This window comes from Nematolebias whitei, chromosome 6, assembly GCF_014905685.2.
Source record: "Nematolebias whitei isolate Nwh7 chromosome 6, NemWhi1, whole genome shotgun sequence".
NCBI lineage: Eukaryota > Metazoa > Chordata > Actinopteri > Cyprinodontiformes > Rivulidae > Nematolebias > Nematolebias whitei.
Window position 1 is genome coordinate 23,610,192 of NC_056503.1, and position 22,231 is coordinate 23,632,422.

At 40.8% G+C, this 22,231-nt stretch overlaps 3 protein-coding genes across 3 annotated transcripts in view; 1 reads left to right on the top strand and 2 right to left on the bottom strand.

The window, feature by feature from the left end:
• barx2 (BARX homeobox 2) overlaps positions 1–9,691 on the bottom strand; it is a 12,562-nt gene extending 2,871 nt beyond the window's left edge. The window contains exons 1-3 of the mRNA XM_037677447.1: positions 9,460–9,691; positions 5,133–5,433; positions 624–708 (exon numbers count right to left, since the gene is read on the bottom strand). Of these exons, the coding sequence (XP_037533375.1) occupies positions 624–708; positions 5,133–5,433; positions 9,460–9,649 (576 nt within the window). The 5' untranslated portion in view covers positions 9,650–9,691. The remainder of the gene's footprint in view (positions 1–623; positions 709–5,132; positions 5,434–9,459) is intronic.
• Positions 1–22,231, top strand: part of kirrel3b (kirre like nephrin family adhesion molecule 3b) — a 314,289-nt gene that overhangs the window by 269,877 nt on the left and 22,181 nt on the right. The gene's annotated exons all lie outside the window — the stretch shown is intronic.
• rbm7 (RNA binding motif protein 7) lies at positions 12,057–21,669 on the bottom strand. The gene is made up of 5 exons (XM_037677448.1): positions 21,474–21,669; positions 20,920–21,082; positions 19,453–19,528; positions 13,079–13,172; positions 12,057–12,919 (listed from the first exon to the last, which is right to left on the bottom strand). Exons 1-5 carry the CDS (start codon positions 21,564–21,566, stop codon positions 12,596–12,598), a joined length of 750 nt encoding a protein of 249 aa, XP_037533376.1. The 5' UTR covers positions 21,567–21,669; the 3' UTR covers positions 12,057–12,595.

A 22,231-nucleotide genomic window follows, 5' to 3' on the forward strand; every position in this document is an offset into this window, starting at 1 on the left:
TACCAGACGTTAAACTTGTAGCAATGCTCTTAAAGTCCAAAATGTTCACAAAAAAAGGTTATTTATTTATTTTTTTTCTACAGTGAAGTTGAAATAATAAAGTCAAACATTATATGTTTGAACTTTTTTTTTATTTTACCAGTGTTTTTCTTTGGTAAAACTGAATAGAAGCTCCAGATCAATTTATTTAACGTATAATTTATAAATATTACATTGTGTGTTTATGAGCTGAAAAAAGAACGATTCATTTCACACAAAGCTTGTGAGTGTTCTTTGTATCAGAGCTACTTTGATTTTGAATCCTGTTTAACTGAGAACAGACAGATCGATTCATGTCATTTTGCTTTAATCCTTGAAATACTATTTCCAATGTTTACCTAATTCTCAACATTTTGACTTTAATCTCAAATCTGAGGACTAACTAAACATGTTCTTGTTTTATTTATTTTTCCTGAGTGCCCCTGATGTTCAGCCATGAACTACACAAACCTATTTGAAAATGTTCTTCTTCTTCAGTGATTTGTCAGTTCAGTAAAAGTCACCTTACTGAGTTTGACTCATCCGAACTAATAAAACACAAATGCATTTTAAACGATATTGCTCTTGAACAAGTTCCAGCTTACCATTTTTTTCCATTTCATGCGTCTGTTTTGGTACCACGTCTTCACCTGGAGCTGTGTGAGTCCAAGAGACTGAGCCAGATCTAACCTGCGGGACCACACACACACACACACATCACTCACATGTTTCAACATTAAACGTGGATAAAACACAGGACTGGATCATCTCCAGTACATCAAACACAAAAACATCAGCAAAATATCCATTTCTCTAAGAAAAGTTCAGTGTACCCCACGTGTGGATCCAGGAACTACTTGGGTTGTTTAGTTTTGTTGCACTTTGGCTCAATTTAAAACGGTTGCATTAATCTGAGGTAGATGTCCAAAAACTTGCACTTTCATTTGAGTGTGGTGCCCACAGCTAAAATGATGTGTTTGAAATGTGTGCGGCGCAGACAGTAATCCCACCAGAATGCTTTAAGCTGGATGATTGGGGCTGTCGTGAACGTATCCAGCACATGTGGCGGCCCGTGACTAATTGGGCTATCGACTGGTGTGTAACACAAAACCTGCAGGAAGAGACACCTCAACTTAACAGGGAGTCCATGTGCATGGGACAGAACAGCTTGTTGATTAAGTGGGATTTCTCTTCTGCTCTGCAAAAAGTTCTTTAAATAAAAGTTTCTGTCAACTCCTGGGGAAACTAGACAATGTTCATTTTATGGCTGAAAATGGATGCGAGTTGTGAACAACTCTAAAGCAGTGGTTCTCAAACTTGGGTCCCTGGACCCCCAGGGGTCCGCGAGCCGGTGCTTGGAGGTCCAAATTTTTTATTTTTTTAATTTACAATTTTTTAAAAGTACGTAGATGTTTAACAACCCGTTAAAATACACCAAAATGCAGGAAATCATATTTACTTTATTCAAAATTTTCTGGGGGATGACCCCCAGACTGCCCCCTCCTCCCCAGGGCCCACACGCTATTCGCATTCTAGCATCGATCAGTTTACAAATGAAGCCGTTACTTGGTATGACTACTGCTGTGATGATTCTGTTCAGTTTTATGTAAATAGTTGTCTGTAATAATTTAAAGAAGTGGTAATGCAAGCACAGGAGTCCCTCGCTACTCCGCCGTTCGCTGGTTCGCTATATCGCGGATTTTCAAAATAAGATTGGACATGACAAAATTGGCTGATGGATGAGCAATGGGTTGTTTATTTAAAATAAATAATTTTAAATGATTTTGCACCATGTGTGAAGCCCACGAGTGGAAAGGAAACATCCCTCCTGCAGCCAATCAGCTGATTTCCTCCTCTGCCACACACACATTTCTCCTGCTGTGGTTTGTGAAGGGTTAACCCTTCACTGTCCAGATGCACCGATCAACTTTTGTCTTCAACTTAAAATTCAAAATGTCACATTGTAAAAATCCCCATAATCACAAAATATAAGTGTTAAAAGTTGTTTTTTAATTATTTTAGAACTTCTATGTTCAGTAGTTGAAGTGTCATTGATCAAGAACTGCTCCGTGCTGCAGAGCTGAAGCTGCGTGACATCCCTTTGATGTCCTGCTGCACTTCTCTTCTCTTCTCTACAATTTAAGTTTAAATACTGTAACATTTTAAATAAATAATCCATGCTGCATGGATTATTTATTTAAAACGTTACAGTATTTAAATTTGAATTGTTTATTTAAGGAGGGAGATTAGGAGTAACGGGATGAGTGGGATTACAGCCTGGCACATGTCATGACAAAGTTTACAGAACTTGAACTGAACTTGAACTTGGACTACTAGTGTGGTCCCAAACACCCGCGATAAACGAGGGACTACTGTAATTTGAAGAAGTGGCCTTAAGTATTTATGTTACACAAATATTTCCACTGCATTAAAGAGACAAATTGAAGAAAATGATTTAATAAACATGAGGGTTATCAGGGGGTCCCTGAAACTTTTTCTCCCCTGTAAGGGGTCCCTGAACCCAACAAGTTTGAGAACCTCTGCTCTAAAGAGCAAAGTAACAGGGCTGAAACATGTGAAGCTCTTTTGTTCCCATTAAATATAAAGATTTGTTCTTCACAGGAATGTGTGTGTTTGTGCATAAACATGTTGCTAAAACACCTAGCTGTCCATGTGAGCACCCATCAGTGCAACAACTGGAGGCAAAGAAAAGTCATTTCACCCAAGAAGAAAACCCCTTTTTCTTTACGCTCATCAGCTATCAATGGGGGGAAACCGCACGCTTTGAAGAGCCGAAACACTTCTTGAGTAACGCCCTGCAGGCTCTTCAAAGCTGCCATTCTCTTCTCTTCCCACACTTTTCAGCAGACGATCTTCTGCTTTACTGAATAATCTTCACTGATGCTGTTGATGAGGACGATACTAGTTATTACCGTAAAACCATTAGCGCCATGGTGACATAAACGATTATGTGTCTTTCTGAGTATTTTTGGGTTTATGTTACATTGGCCCTCACACACACACACTCCTGTTGAGAAGTGCAGAGACTCGCAGTCAAAAGAAAGGAGAAGAAGAAGCGTGAAGTTATCTTCAGATCACAACAAACCTGAGCAGGGAGCACGCCTCACCTTTGAAGTGGGGTTTAGAAGGGGATTTTCTCTGTTGATGTTTTTTTTTAAACTCCAGAAGGATGTTTAATTAATTTCCACTGCGGTGTCGGAATCAGATATTTTGACAGGACGCAGCAGCTATGCAAACGGATGGTTGGTTTTGATCACTGAATGGCGCTCTGCCTCCAGGCTCCTGCTTTAAGATGACACATGGCGACTATCCAAGCAGCTACGGGCGAGCCAAGAGGTGATATACTTAATAATGCATTGTGGGAGTTTTGAACCCACGAATAGGAAGTAAATGGAGTAACAAACAAATCTGGTGGATTCCAAACATGTGCACAGGCTTCTCAGAGTGGAAGTGGTATACCACCACATTAACAAGTTAAAAAGATGATAGATGAAACTTAACAAGTTTAAAGCTTGTGCTGTAAAAGAGAAAGTAAGATTTCTATATTAGGCCTGTCGCGATAAACAATAAATCAATTAATTGCATGATAAATGAAAATGTTTATCGGCTTTATCGTTTCGTCATGTCTCTCTCTTTCTACTGAAGACACTGGATGACAAAAGGTTCAACTCCGGTGCTCTTCACTCACTTCTCCCTTTCTCTTTTCTCTTTAAAATCTGTTTTAACGATCCAAAATCATGTTTTTGGATCGTTAAAAGCAGCTAAGCTGAGAAGCTAAGCTAGGAGCTAAGCTAACAGGCTAACCTCGGGAAAAACCTCTGTCTTGTCAAAGCTCCAAAATTCACGGTTGAAACCCGTGCCTTCGTGTAAAAAGTTGTTTTTCTTTGAAAAAAGAAGCTGAGAACTTGTTTACTGATTCTTTAAATTAAAATCTTTGTGTGAAAAATGCTATGCTAAAGAGCTCAAACCACACAGAGCGGCCGCCATTTTGAGAATCAAAGCGAGACAGCCCGTGTCACGTCAAGGGGCCTCCCTCCCATTTTTCTTAAAGAGACACGCAGCTCGCTCCCTCACTATCCATCCTTCAGTTCAAACAGTCTTATCTTGCCATCCGGTGGTTGAAAAAAGATACTACATGCAAAACAAATTAACCAACATTTCTTCTTAAATTTGGCAATAATGACTAATTATTGTCAAATTTCAAAAAATATTATCGTTTATCGCAATAATTTCTGAGACGATTAATCGCATGTGTTATCGTGACAGGCCTGTTCTATATTTATGATTCAATACCATTCTCTGTAAAAATGGAAAAGTATCCTGCAGGCATAATATAAAAGGAGAGGTGGAAAATAGAACGTCATGACGGGTCCAGAACCAAGCCACACTATGGATTTAAAGCAGACATAAAGATTCAGGTGACATCATCTTATTGTACATTGTCCCTTTCTGTCCACCTGCAGCTGAGGGAAATGATTGGCAGTAAATCAGTGTTTGACATTCATGTTTGCTTGCGTTGGCCCCCATCCCTGTTTTCCTGAAGAAGGAAGCGTTTTTTTTTTTTTTTTTTGTTGGAGCCTTTCAGCTGTTTGAAGAAAACGTTCGTCCTGTCTGAACTAGAAGAGCTGAGGTAATGTTCTGGTTTCATGGCTTCACACTAAATGACACATCCCCACGGGAGAGATTAAAAATGAACCAGAAATGATGATGTTGGGTTAACCCCCCACCCCTCCTCGATACAGGAGTTCACATCGTAGTGGATGTCCTTGAGCCTGTGTGTGTGTCATGTGCTCTTTGCCAGTTATAACACAGGTTGTTAAAATGTTCCCTTTGATTAACACTTTCAGCGCTCTGGTAGCTGCTACATCCAGATTATTTCATTAATGTTTATTACTCCAAATTATTTTTGGTTGGAGTTGGTGGATTTTTTATTTTTTTTCCTGTGGCCACAAAATCTTATCTGATCGTTTTGCTTTTAAACGTCTGTGTTTGGTGTGTTAATTAGTCCATCTTTGATAGATGTCCTTTCAACGTCATTATTTCCTCTGCTGCTCGTTGACCTCCTGAACTGACGAGAGTTTGGAGTGACTCACCTGTCAGGCGTGGACAGGTACTTCTGCTTCTGGAACTTCTTCTCCAGGCCCATGAGCTGCAGCTCGGTGAAGATGGTGCGGCTGCGTCGCGGCTTCTTCAGGCGCGGCGTGCTGCGCTCCGTCTCCGACTCGCTGCTGATGCTGAGCGGAGTCTGGCTGGGCGAGGCCTCGGAGCCTCGCAGGGGCTGCGGGGAGATCAGGGGCAGGTGCGAGTGGACCTGGAGCGGGGAGGACGGCTGCGGCAGGTGGGGCTGCCTTGTGATGACTGAGAGGAGGGGGTAGGCCCGCAGGGATGACGAGCCTGGAAAAAACAAACAACAAGGCGTTTCATAAATTAACCCTCTGTGTGACTAAACTGAGTTCACCTCGGCTGTACCTTTACCCACCGCTTGTGTTAATGGACGGGGGGGTGTAATGAAGGGGGGAGGTAGTTTGAACTGAGCTGCTGAGAAAAGTGTTTTGGCTCTGACCCCCTCCATGTACAAGACAGTGACCTGCATGACGCACGCTGTGTTTTACTCTGATCCCCTAAACCTTTGACATGAAAGATGATTGTTCAATGGCTGTTAAACAGAACACACACACAAACACACACGTTTGTCGTTCTATCTTTACAAGGACTTTGCATTGACTTCCATTCATTTTTCATTCATTTCCATAGCCCAACCCTAACCATTACCATTACCAGTACATACCTAACCCTAACCCTAACCATTACCAGTACATACCTAATCCTAAATCTGACCCTAACCCACCAACAGCACTTCTTCTTATGGGGCCCAGGCTTTGGACCTCATAAGGAGCAGTTGGTCCTCACAATGTATAAATTGAACAAAGACACACACACGCAGTGTAATCTATGGTCAAATATCTATCAATAAAACCCTTTTTTTTGTTTTTTTTGGTTGCCATGTTTTCTGGTCCCTCAGGTTCTCCTCAGCTCGGCACAAAGCACCACACAGATGAACACGAACACATCGGCTCTTTAACCGAAGCTGCAGACGCAAGAATCAATAAAAAGTAGCACTTGGAGCCAAAGCTCGAGGAGCGGAGGTCTGGAGGTTATCAGAGAGGACACTGTGGGTCAACCAGTCACAATATCTGCCAGAAAAATCTTCCTAACATCAATTAAAAAACTGTAATTTGCCAGAAACCACAGCAGATCTTCATGAATGAGGGAATGATAAAAGATTAAACTGGGAGCCGGCTGCGAACAAACTGTGATAACATTTGTTTAACGTACAACGTTTAAGCCGGCAACAATCTCCTCTGGTCCCAGTCCTGCTTGGAGCAGCTGTTAGCTCCTCGGTCCGCTCAGAAATCTGCTGAATTTCTCCAAATGGAGAGTTTATTTTTATTTTTTTATTTTTTTATTCAGATAATAACTAAGTGTTCCACAGATCCTCACGTCCAACAGTTTGAACAAACAAGTGTTTTTCCTTAAAATGAGCTGCGACAGCTAAAGGTGAAACAAAGAGTTCAAATAAAATGTGCACAAATATCAGATCAGCTGCACACACACACGCACACACGCACACACACACACGCACACACACACGCACACACACACGCACACACACACACACACATACTGCCTGCAGCTCATCATGACATCATTTTAAGGCACTGAGGTCATTGCTAATACCTCCCTCCCCCCATGTTAGATTGCTGCTTTGCAACAAGTCCAAACAAGAAGCTCCTTTTCCCTCCTTGTTGCTTCCTGTCCTCTTGTCCTCCTGTCCTCTTGTCCTGTTTGCATTGTTAGTCCTTCTGTCTGAATCAAATCAAAGAATTGTCCAGTTTCATTTTGGGCTGAATGTGATGGACTGCACATCATTAACCTTTTCCGTGAGGCGGTTAGTCCTCACTACTTGCAGGAACTGTCCTATCAGAAGAACTTTGAGGGGAGGCAGGAGGGTCTCTGGACACCCCCCCCCCCCACCCCCAGAGGGAATGTGCAGGGAGAAAGAAGGGACACGGGAGAGCAAAGAGGGAAATGTCAGCCCTCGTGGTGACTTTCCACTGACAGCGAAGCCAGCTCCCTGACATGTTGTTGACAAGTACCAGTGTCCTGTCAATAGGCTACAAATAAACTGTTTGAGTAGCTGGAGGAACACAACTCCGACCCCCCCGCCGGCAAACGTACATGGATCCTCTTGATAATCACAGCAGGAATGTAGGAACTGGAGCGAGTGCCTCCAGTAACCATTACAGAAGACCTGGCTGCCAGTAATAGATGGAGAGCAGCTGTTTGTTCTGCTGCAGCACATGTTTACACCTGCTCTCCATCATCACACGCCTCCAACTGTTTGTTGATGCGCTGCAACGTGAAGCGAGTGCTTGTTGTTTTACAGCGGACCGTCCCGTCTCGGTTGTCCTGTTGGGTCCACACATCTGCAGCAGAAACTCCAACATCTGGTTAAGAGACGGGGTCTGACCGGCTCTCAGAGGATGATGGGCGCCGTGTCGTGTGCACCTTTGGTCTTTGCATGTGCGTCGACACAGACCTAACTTTACGCTTAACGGGTGTTCATTTGTTTGTTTTGTTGATTTTTAATCTGTAAGATGAGGTGAAAACTCCTTAACTCGCGTTGTTTGTGTGTCAGCCCTCCACCAGCGCTGGACGCCCTGCTCTTTAGCTACATTTGTCGTTAGGCTGTCAGGTGAGATTACGCCCGAGCTGATCTTAATCTCTCTCACCTCTTCCAGAAAACACCACTAAGAGCTGTGGCCCGGGTGCTGCTGAGAGACGGGCCGCTGAACGAAACACTAAAGCCGTTCATCCCCGGGTCAGGCCTCGTTGTCTCTGACACTAATCACATCCGTTTCATGAAAGGTCTGGAGTTTTGGGTTTTGGTCGCGTCTCATTGAGGGAAGAGCAGAAACTCGGCTGCGCGTGGAAGAATCAGTTAAAGACATTTAGCTGGGTTTGCACGTGATAAACAAAATGAGGCTGTATTGGTTGCAGCATCACTGTGTTTCCTGCGCTGCGAGCAGGGCGTCAGAGCACCGCCATGCTGCACAAGTTTGCTTGGGGGGGTCATGCAGAGGCCTTTCGCTGTTTGGTACAAATGCTGCAGGCGTTCTCTATCAAGTTATTGATGTTGGCAAATAGTCAGTGTCTCACCCCCCGTAACTCCATATAAACCGTGTGCAGGGTGTTCTGATATGCACGATGGGTTACCCATCTGAAAAGAGGGGTGGGGTGAAGCCCAAACACAACGGCCGTACACCAACTGATCTATATGAGAAGGATGAGGGAATCTTCTCCAGTCCGCTGTCCGATCGAACGGCAGAGGCTTTGATTTGAAAACTTTAGAGCCGTTCTCCTGGGGGTGCAGCGAGAGGACTCACATTTATAGATTCGATTTTACAAAGGACTCAGGCCATTTGTATAAACTCATAAATATTTACCCGTCTATCTGAAACAGGTGAACAAATACAATTTTACAAGGCATCAAGTGAAGTCAAATGTAACGAAATATAAAGTTCTATCTCATCTTATATAAACTGAGTGCAGCTGTTAATATTTTTCCTCCAGTTTCAGTGACCTGTGACCTGAACGTCTCCTAACATCTGCTTCAGGTCATGGAGACTCCATCCAGGTGTGTAACAACTACTGTTCTTCCACGTGCACACGTCCAGCAGCAGAGCTAGCACTCTTTGCAGAGGGGGGGCGGCTGCTGGCTGCAGCACCCGGCTCACATTCATCAGACAGACGGGTTGAAATGGATCTCCAGATTGTTTTTAATCTCCTCATCTGTCCTCCTGCCTCTTAGCTGACTTTAAAGCACACACCACTTATCACTGCACTCATTTGTCTTGTGCTCGTCTGCATCCCTGACCCATGAGTCCAGGCCCAACTCGTGGGTTTATTCAGCTCTGAAAGCTCAGTTGGCTCCAGGAGGAGGCAGGGACCGAGGCACACACAATAATATTTAACATTTATATCCTTAAAATAAAAAAAATCGACATCCAAATGTGTAATAATACATTTAGCAAATGGCTATAATAACTATAAAACAGCAGCTACAATAATAAATTCAGCAAATGCTCATATAACTTCTAAATATTCTAATTTGCATGTGAAGATAATAAATTTTAAAGGATGATCTTAAAATAAACTAACTTTTTTTTTTCACAACACAAGTAAACACATATTCAAACTGACCTTTATTAAAAAACAAAAAAAAACAAAAAAAAAAAAACGATTTAGTACAAATGAATCAGTTTGGAACGATTCATAATAATAAACTAATAAACTTGCATTTATCAGACTGCTCTGAGCGGAGCGCGTGTCCGTGTTGAATGTGATTAAAAGTCTTACCCGGGCACGAGTGGAGCGGTTTGGGTCGCACGATGAGAGAAGGACACACGGAGGAGTAGAGGGAGAGCTTCTCGAAGTAATCTACCGTCTCTCTGGACAGGATCTCATCGATCATGAAGGTCTTGTAGCGCCGCCTGGCAGCCTGCAGCTGCCCGGGGGAGGAGAGCCTCAGCTCGGCCTCGCACTGCATGCTGCCTGCCCCCCCTGTCCGCTCCGCGCCGCACGCGCACCGCCGGCCGACTGAAAAATAAGGCTCGCTGCACGTGGAGGAGAAGCTGCAGGAGGCGCGGGAGGAGAAGCTGCAGGTGGAGCGGGCTCAGTGTGAGACTTGTTTTATGCTGGAGACACAGCGTGTTGTCCCTCCCCACCCCCCCGCACCGCTGCAGGTCCGCACGCGCGCGCGCGCGCGCACATCTATTCATTAAATCGCAGTTTATGTCACTTTTCCATCCTGAATATTAACAGTCGACATTATAACTAAAAGATTTATGCTCGTTTGTTTTTTAACACGACATAAACTCCGTGGCGCTTCTCTGTGTTTATTTTAATTGTTTTACTTTTATTAGATGTTTCGACCTGTTTGTTTGTTGTTGTTTGTTTGAGGTTTTCGTTTTTATTTTACAACTTATCTCCGAAAGTAAAGCTTTAAATGTACACGCAGGCCGCGAAGAACACTATTTTTTTTAAATATATTTTTTTAAGTAATAAAAAGTTAATAGTTACTTCGCAACTTGTCAGTTATTATTAGCATGAAGATGAGTGTATTGTCATCAAACAGCTGCACGCGCGCGACCTGCTGTACATTGACCACCGACTCCCCTATATCTATATCTATATCTATATTTATATCTATATTTATATTTGTTTGTTTAAGGAAATCTTCCTCAGATGTGTAGGACTGAACAGGAGCAACACAAACATCACCACACGTGCACTTTGTTGCACTTCTTCACTAAAACACATATCAGCTTTAATTTGAAAAGATGTGCACCTGACTGATCACTTTAACACTTCCGGTTTTATGAACAAGTTATTATATATCATAATAAAGAATATGGTGAAATAGTTTAAAACTATATATATATATATATATATATATATATATATATATATATATATATATATATATATATATATATATATATATATATGTGTGTGTATTTATACATATGTATTTATATATGCATGTATATATATATATAAAAAAAATTGAAAATATTAAGTTTAATATTTAAAGTTTATTGTGCAGCTGAATATTGCTATATTACCCATAATGTGAAGATTTTTTTTTTTTTTTTAATTAGAACGTATGCTGCAAAATAATGTAAAAGCAGAAACCTAATATTCCAACTCGCACAACTATGGGCCTATAACTCAGCAGGGTGGTGATGGAATCCCGGACGGGGATCTCTCTGGGTGGAGTGTGCATGTTCCAACATTCATGTCAGGCTGATTGGTAACTCTAAATTGTCCCTAGGTGTGAGTGAGAGTGAATGCTTGTTTCATTTGTCTCTGTGTGTCCCTGTGATGGACTGCAGGCCTGCCCAGGGTGTCCCACCTCTTGCACAGTGACTGCTGGATATAGGCACCAGTGACCCCCCGCGACGCAAAAAGAAGCGGATAAACATGGACAATTAAAATAAATTGTGCATATTCTGACCACATTATTAATAGGCGTGTTAATTTTTCCAAGGCACCATGTAGGCAGCAGACTATTGAGCGTCAGGCTGCTGTCTTGGTCTGCTCTGCAGGGCTGTGGGGAGGGGGTGTTATTGGCTGTTGAATCATTTCAGGAGATGAGCTTTTCTATACAAGTCCACACAGGAGCAGCTACCGAGTGGCCCCAGAATGGCCCCTCTAATCCAGCAGCTCCAGGCTGGAGACGCCAGGCAGATCAACCAATTAGACGAGACACCAGAGATCTGCTCCGGCCAGGAGCTACGAGGACCTTCCTCATACACTGACCCAGAACTGACAATGGTCCCAGTTAGAACCGGACACTGGGCAGATTATTCAGGCAAGAACCAGAGCTCGGTTCAAAGGCTGCAGCTAGTTTTAGCCACCGGGAGACTTAGTTCAGGATGAAAGTATCACTGCTGCCAGGAGGAGCAGCTCATGACCTCCACTCATCATACATGAGATCTGATGATCACTTTGTTCTGAAGACCGAGGCTGGACACCTCCCTTCTGTTTCAAAGTGCTGCTAATTGTGGAGTGGGCCTGGAGCCAACTTCTTATTCTAAAACCTGTGCCATTCGTTAGGTGTTGTGAGGAGCCCGGGCCGGGCCAACAAAGAAACCCGGACATAATCGCATGTTGTCATGAGAAAAGAACGGAGAGAGAAAGGTCAAAGACAGGAGCTGATCATGAGGCTCAGTTATATTTACCATCCTAATTGATTCAATAAATGGGTGTTGTATGGCGCCACCTGTAGATTATTACAGGACCTGCTCCACAAGCTGATACATTACATGGGTCCATTTACAGGAGCGGGCAGGCATTACTGCATCAAGAACCTCTCAAGTCCCAAACAAGTGCAGCTGGAATCAAACGAGTGACAATAAGACGACAACACGGACATCAAACAAAACGGAGCTTTATAATAATGTTCACTTTAAAACAGCATGTTACAGACCCGAGGTTAAAAACTAAAAAAAACATCAAATAAAATAAAGCCTATCTGTGGTAAGAGCATGGTAACATGTAAAAATTAAAAAAAGTTGCTGCCCAGTTGAATTTCAGTGTTGCTGGTGAAACATACTGTTCTTTTTTTTTGTTTGTTTGTTTTACAAAGTACCTGAAAACTTTAAAAGAGTTAGGGAGCACCATTTTACTGTTTGCATAACATAGAAAACTGGTCTTTTTTTTTTTTTTTTTCTGTCGTCCAAAACTTACTAACAGGTCTCACTAATGTTTTTGCTCCAACAACAACCTTTACACATTTGCAACATCTGTTTTGACAAAGTTACAAGAAAGAAAGTACTGAAATTTAAAAACCTTTTTTTTTTAAAAAAAGTCACAAATTACTAAATCCTCTTATTGACAAGATCATGTATAAATGACCTGAGTGTACACAATGACTTGGTCAACAGTTCTCAGAAAATAGTTGAGAAAAAGACGCGAGCTCCTACAGAACTCAGTATCGTCTCCACTCCCGGTGACCACGGTTGTTTCCCCTGTCGTCATAATTTCCGTTTCCACCTTTGTTGTCATGGTGACGGTTGCCGCGCCTGTCGTTTTGGTGGTAGTCGTCTGGCCCGCGGCCGTGCTGCTGACGAGGACAGCCTTGCTCGTCTCCGTAGCGCTGGCCTCTGTTCATCTGGGACGGATGATATCGATGATGGCTGGAGTGACCTCGACCAGAATGTCCCGCAGAAAACTGCCGCTGCAGAGGTTTGGAAAAGGCGTCATTCAACTGCTCCAACTGCTGCACTTGAAGCTGCCACATCATGTTACTCATCTGCAGATGGAACAAATACATCAACAGTCCCCAAGTTCAAGCTGCTGGATGTCTGTCCGTCTGTTTGCATAATTTGCACATTTGTTTTTCTTTATTTAAACAACAAAGCAACGGTAATGTTCTGTCATAATGCTGTGACTGTTAAAGAAACGACGTTACCATGACGTTCTTCTGCAGGCTATCAGGAGACGAGAAGGACCTCTGCATTGGCTGTGGAGGGTTGTTCGGAGGAGAACTGAAGTGGATTGGGGTCCTGTAGGGGTCAAAGAACCTCAGTTAAAAACCATATAACCACATAAAACCACATAATTTCGCTCCACCACATGTACCACATGAGGTGCGAATGACAATAAAGAAACTCTTGACTCTGATATGAAAGAAGTCAAAGCATCCTCAAATCAACATGTGTCTTTGTATTTAAAGTATCTCTGCTTCTAAAGAAATCAAATTCCAACTGTGGATGAAACGTGAAGCCTAACAAGCTGATGAGACCAAGAACTTGTTTACAAAAAACATTTATTTATTCTTCTTTTTTTACAGTAGCTGTCCTAACTCTGATCTGAACATGTTTTAAATGTGTATTATTTGACAATAATGGTGACAGTTTCTGACAGATATTAAACTAAGACTAAAATAAAACTAAACCAAATAAACTAGAAGATGAAAGGCGAAACGTTTCTACACTTTTTTTTTGTTTTTTGAACATCCAGAGAACATGACAACTTTTTTTTTTTAGATTTTTCTACCTGGATTATTGAGCATGCATCAGGACAAATAAACTACAATTAAACTACAAATACACTGGAATGATGAACCACCACACAGCATACGCTAAATAAACGATGCCCAGAAACCCATTATTTTACCCTTACACCTGTTATAGTATTGGAACAGAAATGTCTAAGAATGTTGCATTATGTTTGTTCATTATTTTAATACTAGACTAATAAACAGCATTATTATTAAGGGTGCACCGGCTGATTTATCAGCCTCGATTTCCTTAATTTTGGGAAATCAGCCGATACTTGCGTGAGAAACTGATTTTACATATTTTTTTTAGTTTTAATGACAAGCATCACCTCATGGCCAGTTAAAACAAGTTTGTATTGTTTCTAGGATATTGTTCAACTATGTTTTTCAATAAACTAATATTGAAAAATTGAAGGTGCATTTTGACCTTGTAACTAGGGCTGGGCCATATCATATTGTTCACGATAATACTGGTAAAAAAACGATTGTCCGGGCAAAAAAATTATATGATATGTTAATTTCATGACGTAATACGTCAAGCGCCCCGCCCACTTAACAGAACCGAGCGCGCCGAGCGACCAAAACGAACCGCGCACACCCCCCCTCCACCTGTCGGTACTGGCAAAATGCTAATTAGTTGCACGCAATACTAGCTAGCTAAAAAGCTAAAAACAAACAACGCGCGGCTCGGCTGTCACTCCATCCAGCGCTAAACTACAGGTACAGACAGCTCAACTGTCTCTCCCTTCCCCCCACACCCCGCTCTGGGCTGCCGGAGCAGGTCTCCCCCGCTCTAAACTGCCGGTACAAACACGCGCAGGTCTGTCTCTTGAGATCAACAGTCCATGGACCAAGAACAGAGTCAGGTGATGAAAGACAGAGCATCAGAGAAATGAATCATTCCTGCAGGAACAGAGGAAGCTGAAACACCAACAAGCTTCAGGGTCAGCTGGTCACCTTGCTACAAGTTCTGGAAGTTATAGCTCATTTAAAGGAAACGTATATTTGTTGTATGTTACATTTATGCTCAACAGATCTTAAGCTTAATTTTATTTGTTTAGTTATTTGAATGGCAGGGGAAACACTGCATTGACAACCCAGGGTCTAGTCCAGGAAGCAGAGTTGTAGTCTTACACACCTCTCTGTTGCTTCTCCTCTGTTACCCACCCACACCCCTACTGAAACAGTGCCACCACCTAAAGTCATATATTTTAAATCAACTCTAGAAAAACAAATCAAAGGAATCTTATTAAAATAAACATAGTTACTTAACCAGTAAAAGATTAAAAAAAAGTGGATTATTGACCATCAGAGCTCCTTCCTGTTAATGAACTGATAACTGATCATCATATTGATTTATTCTGTTGACAGAAACCTGGATACAAAAGGAGGATTTAGTTAAAATAAATGAATCTGCTCCACCTAATTATTGAAATGTTTATGTTCCTAGAACAACAGGTCAAGGTGGAGGAGTAGCTGCTATCTTTCAGTCAGGATTACTGATTAATGCTAAACCAATTAATTATTAGTTAAAATTCTTTTGAGTAACTGTCTCTTAAGTCTTTCTCATCCACAATGGAAATCAGAAAAGCCACTTTTACTTGTCCACCAGGCCCTTATTCTCAGTTTTTGTCTGAATTCTCAGATTTCTTATGTGACTTATTATTAAATACTGATGAAGTCAGAATAATGGGTGAATTCAATATTAATGTAGATGTTGAAAGTGATAGCTTAAGCATAGACTTTAATAATTTAATAGTCTGTTGGTTTTACCCAAAATGTCCACATAACAAATCATTCTCATCATCATACCCTTGATCTGGTTCTGACTTATGGCACAGAGTAAGTACTTAGTAATACATTCTCAAAATCCTATTCTGTTGGACCATTTTTTTAATAACCGTCGAGTTGACATTAACTTACTACACAACCACTGAGAGTAAATTTCATTATTGCAGCTGTTTATCAGAGAAAGCTGTAACTGAATTTAAAGAATCCCGTCCATTGTTGTTTTCCTTTGTCTTGCAAAGTATTGCAACAGGGAGCTGTGAATTAAATTATCTTGTTGATAATTTTACAATTTCATTGCAAACTTCACTTGATAAAACTGTTCCACTGAAAAAGAAAGTAATCAGAAGAAGCTGGCTCCTTAGTTCAATTTCAAGTTACATACTTTTGAAACAGGCAAGCTGGAAAGAAAATGGTGCTACACTAACATGGAAGAATTGTACTTAACTTAGAGAGCTAGCCTGCTACAAGAAAGCGCTCCGTAAAGCTAGAACTGTATATTAGGGGTGCAGAAAAAAATAGATTTTTTAAAGAATCTAGATTCTTATTCCTGGTGATTCTGAATCGATTCTAAAGGCCCATAAATCGATTTAAAAATGCGTTTAAGTTTTATATTTTTTCTGCCCTTACTCCCCGCTCGGCCGCCGTACAATTGGGCCATGTAGGCCACCATACAGCATGCTAGTTAGCCAGCTCGCAGCTCCCTTTATCTGAATGGAGCCAGCTGGCATTGAGGAGGGAGACAGCACGATTCAAGCCGCTCCTTCGTTTTTAAAAATCATTGCAGATCCTACAATGTTACTGGGAAGACAGAGCTTAACAAGAGCACGATTTACAAGAAGTGTAAAATAAAATTGCGGTACAGTATTTTGGAAATACGACAAAATGTGCGGAAGATGAAAGCAAAGCAGCCAACCAGTGAACTCTACAACAAACTTCCAGGCTTCCCCAAAGACTGCGAAGATCTTCATCTTCTGCTGTATCACAAAGGATTTACGAGCAAACAGCTCAGTGGAAGGTGAGGGGTTTAGGTTTATTTTTAATACGCTGGATCCAACGTACGCAATTCCTTCATGTAGCTTTTTATTTATTTATTTATTGCGATAAAGCAGCTCCACAACTTCACCATGAAACAACAAAATGGGAGAAGCTCTGATGCAGCTGAAGCTCAAAGGTAACTATTTTTCTCATATTATACTTAAACTTATGGACAAGTTATAAAACAAACTTAATGTAATTTGTCTTTTAACAGGTTGAAGAGGACAGATGAGACAACGCCTGGAGCCCGTTCTAAATGATACAGTTTATGGTTTATAAATTACAGTTCAGAAGAGGTTTTGCATAGATTTTGAAATTTTATTAGAGATGTACTAAATATGAATCAATATGGTTAAGACTGAAGTCTGTATATTTCATATTAGGTTAAGTTTTGAAAATATAACAAATGTTAGAGCAAAAGTTAAAAAATAACTTTGAAGTCTGTATTTTATTTTGAGCTTAAGGTTAATATACTAATATACTAAGGTAGGCTGAAGTCTGTTTACTTTTGTATTTATATATTTTGAATTATTTGTCTGTGATGGACTGGAGACCTGTCCAGGCGTCCCCCGCCTCTCGCACAGTGATGACTGGACATGGGCACCAGTGACCCCCGTGTCCCGTAAAGGAAGAAGTGGATAAAGATGAGGAATGGATGAATTATTTGTTCCTAGATTTTTATTGTTATTTATTTAGAACAAATCAGCCAACTAAGCCAATACTGGTAATTTAAATGACAGAATTTTATGCACTCCTATATTTTTTCCTATTTTTGGTATAAATATAAAATGATGCAAAAAGATTTGATACAGTAAAGAACCTAAAATTATTGTTTTAATCAAATGTTCTATTTGTTTACATAGCTGTTTAATCTTTTCAGCTTGTCAGTTACATAATTGAAACAAAATTCATGACCATTTCAGTAGAAAAATCATTTCTGAATCGAAAATCGTTTCAGAATGGGGGGGGGATCGATTTTTGAATCGAATCTTGACACCAAAAATCAGAATCGAAACGCTAGACACAGAGATTCACAACTCTACTGTATATTATTCATCTTTAATTAATAGATGGGAATAAAATAACCCCAGGTTTCTGTTTTGTACTATAGCTAAACTAACTAACTAGTCCAAAATATTTCAATCTGGTCCTCAGGACATTCAAAAAAACAAAAAAAACAAAGCAAAAAAAATGTAGAAACGTTTCGTCTTTCACCCGAAAGACTTCTTCAGTCTGAGGTGCTGTATTCAGCTCAGTCTCTTAAATAGCACCTTCTCTTAGTGGATCAACCAGTTTTGCTGCTGACAACCAGAACCAGCTGATCACATGCTCAAGAAGGACCATCATCCTAACAATGGATCATTAGCACCCTGATGGCTGTTTACTATTCACAGAGGGCTGAGTGATACTAGCAATCACAGCATTGTAAGAGGGGGACAGTTGAACCCGGAGGCCTCCACCCCTGTTTAATGATGGACGATTTCTTTTCACAAAGATGGCCTCCTTTACTCCTCTCTCAAACCATCGTTCCTCTCTGTCCAGGATGTGAACATCTTCATCCCTGAAAGAGTGACCGCTGGCCTGGAGATGAGTGTAGACCGCAGAGTCCTGGCCTGATGATGTTGATCTTCTGTGCTGGGCCATCCTTTTGGCCAGTGGCTGTTTAGTTTCCCCGATGTAAGACTGATCACAGCCCTCCTGACACTGAACAGCATACACAACATTACTCTGTTTGTGCCGGGGGACTGGATCTTTGGGATGAACCAGTCTTTGCCGTAATGTATTTTGGGGTTTAAAAGCCACTGGGACGTTATGTTTAGAAAATAAACGTCTCAGTTTCTCTGATACTCCCTCAACATATGGAATGACCACTGGTCTGGGTTCCTCCTTTTCATCTGATGGCTGACTGGAGTCCTGTTTGGGTTTCTTCTCTGCTTTCAGGAAGGCCCAGTTAAGATATCCACATTGCTGTGGGGATGCTGTCTGCTCTGTGGTACAGAGTCCTGATGACTCCTAACTTGTGCTCCAAAGGGTGATGGGAGTCAAACTGCAAATACTGGTCTGTGTGGGTGGGTTTGCGGTACACCTCAGTTTGCAAATGTCCTCTATCAGAGACTGAGACCTCACAGTCTTAAGAAAGCCAACCTGCCATTTTTTACATCATCTTGTGTGAACTTGATGTATTTATCCACAGAGTTGATGTGGTCAGTAAAATGTTGGACTTCCTGAGATTTAATTTTAACCCAGGTGTCGTCAACATACCTGAACCAATGACTTGGTGGTGTCCCTGAAAAGGACGTCAAGGCTCTCTTTTCTACCTCTTCCATGTACAGGTTGGCAACAATAAGAGAAACTGGAGACCCCATAGCACACCCATGTTTCTGCCTATAATATTGCTCCCCATGTGTAAAGTAGGTTGACTGCAGGCACAGTTTCAAGAGTTGACACAGTTGTTCTGTGGAAAGCGTGGTTTTATATATATTTTATAAACTGTTTTTTTAGCCAGGCAGTGTACGCCAAACTCAAGGCCCAGGGGCCAAATGTGGCCCTCCTTAACATTTTCTCTGGCCCCCAAAGATGATGTATTAAGCATAAAATGCTTTTATCACTCGAGTTTTTTCCCCAGTAATCTTTGATTATGATGTGGAAAGCACAACAGGGAACGTCAAATGAGACCAATCAAACTCTTGTTGAGGAACATGTGACCAAGAGAAGACGTTGGGTTTCTGACTTGAGTTAATGCAATTTCTGAAAATGGCTCTTAGTTTGAACCAAGTTTTAAATTTTGGCCCCCTTTTGTAAGTGAGTTTGACACCCCTGGACTACATAAATATGATCCTTCACTAAACAAATCAAAGTGAGTGTATGGTTGATGCTGGAGAGGTCTAAACACTACGCTCTTCTGTAACTCCATTGATGCTTGTAAAGGCTCCTGTGTGTTTCTGAGCTCCTCTCACCTGTGACCGTGGGGGTTGGGGTTATTTGGAGGGCTTGAATTCTGTGAGTTTCCTGGACTGCTGCTATGACTGCTACCTATGATGGAGTAAAACAAGGAGTTTGTTAATGTTTGTTATGTGCCTTATTCCCTCAAACAAAAAATGTGTCTTCTAAAATACACATCCAAAAAATTATTGTTCAAAAGAAGTACTTAACGCTTATGTTAGGATAGTAATGTTTTATTGCATTTTTCCTTTTTTACACCAAGTCTAAAAGTAAGCACTGCCTGCAGCCAGTTTCTTAGGATCCATTGTGGGATGGACCTTTACAAGAGGTCCTTCCTGTCTACAGCCATCAGCATCTATAACATCTCTTAATGAAACGAGGATAACGAGTTACAACAAAAAATAATTTCCCTTTGGGATTAATAAAGTATTTTTGAATTTAATTAAAAATACAAGGTTACATTTAACTAGAAATGTCTTTTAAATGTAGTTATAAATATACGATTTATCCGCAACATTTTAAGTTCCACTTTGAACATGGCCGTTTTCCCAAAAGAAGCAGCTACAGAAAGCTGGAGATGCACAGTTTAAGATAAGTAACAAAACAAAGCAGGTTGTGCAGGTCACATGTCACTACAAATGTTTAATGAGGATGTAAATCACCACACCCAGTCCTCCCATACTGCAAAGTGATAGCACAAGTGTCTCTAAAAGTTATTATTCATAAAGAAGAGTATTAATTTAGTATGAATCCTGATGTCACGTGTAATTGTTTTATCTTTCATTTATTTTTCTGCCTTTCTTGTGACACTATCACAACATTTTGACGTTGTTTAAATCATCTTTGCCACAACATTGCCAGGATTTTACCTTTTGACTAAATTACTGAGACATCTTTCATTTGATTGTTTATAGTGGCTAACTCTGTTAAGTGAGGAAGCCAGTAATAGTAATATACTTTTATTTGCTGACCTCTGCAGCAACGTGTGGCAGCATGATACTGAAAATATAATTTAAGTAGAAACACAAAGCCAAGGTAAAGATGTTTTGATTCAGAAAATTATAACAGGGATATGGACATCTAAGCCACAGTTTATCAAGCAGACCTCATCTATCAATTTACATAACTACATGTTAGATGTATTTTTAACAAACACTTATTATTCTTTAATGTTGAATGAGTGCATTTTTTAAACCACATGTACATTTGAAGACCTATGAGTAATGCGTTGTTAAATGATTCTGTGTTCTAACACACATTGCCTCTTATTCAACATTAGAATATAAGAAATAATTATTTACAGGCAGTATAAAGTCAACAAGTTTCCTCAGTGTGAACAACTGATCTTGTGTCCTGATGAAAGCTCAATAATCCAGATAAATCTAAGAAGGCTGAGTCAGGTCCTCTGGATGGGTTAAACGGGTCAACCTTGTGAGATGAACAATTCTTGTTTATTATTTATTTTACATCTTGATGCTCACCTGTTCTGAACTGCACCTGGAGGTTTCTCCCAAATAGACAAGTCCCATTCAGCAGCTGCATGGCATAAGGCACCGACACTTCGTGTTTATAAACTGCAAATCCGAAACTTTTCTGCTTCCCCTCAGTGTCTTTGGGGATTTTGGTTCTGACGAGAGGTCCTGCCTGCAAACAAATCAATCGTTTTACAAATCACTGGAGTAACATCTGGTCAGCTTCACGCTCGGCGGCATGTTTCCTACAAATGTTAGAAGACAGTTTAAATCAAGAAAACATCAGTCACAGCCACTTCCGGCTTTTAAAAAAAACCAAAACTAGTTTAGCAGAAACAGTTTAGCATTAGCATTAGCCCGTGGCTAACATTAGCTAGCCTCCGTTTGAACAGCATCCGCAAAAACAGTTCAAACAACAGCTCCTGACGTTTTTAAGCGTTTGCATTAGCCTGTACTTAACATTAGCTCCCATTTGAACAGCACACGTAACAACAGCCCCTGAAAACAGTTTTTAAGCGTTAGCATTAGCCTGTGGCTAACATCAGTTTCCGTTTGAACAGCACCTGTAAAAACAGCTCGAACAGCAGCTCCTCCGTCACCCTTGTGTCTATGTTTCTAATGAAGAGAGTGCGGTCCGCTTCGTCTTCTATTCCCATTTTGTTGGAGCTGTTAGTCAAAGTTATATAAAAAACACTAACATAACAAATCTACGCTGCGACATTCAAATTCTGAAGGCCCTCCGTTTTCTTCTTCTACGAAACTGTGAATGAGCAGCGCCAGGGAACTGACAGCAGGGAATCCCGCCATCTACTGGAGAAGGTCCGGTACTGCTTCTTGACGACAATATGACCACGCTGTGGTAATTGTAATTTGTCACGTATTTACTCTTCTTTGGCGATCAGACCGGAAGGATTGGTATAAACACTTGTGGATAATTAAAATGATGCACTTCTGAGGGGCATTTAAAAGTAGAGATGAAATAACACACAATACTAGATGCTGAATAAAACCATACAGTTTAAGAGGATTGTGTTTTTCTAAAATCTTCCAAATAAGTAAAGACTTGATTTTAGCCAAAGTATGCTTAATTTAAGGAAAATATACTTTTTTTTAATTTATGTTTGATTTTAAACAAATGAACAATTATGTAAAACATGACGTCATTCTTCTTTAAATTCAGTTCTTTCTATGCGCCTATTACTACTTGCTGCTGAAGGCACTGATGTTTTTCATCATGTTTTTCTGCCCTATTAGCAAAATATCTCAGTAACCAGTGAAACAGACTTAATGAAACTCCCAAAAAGTAATCCATGCATATAAA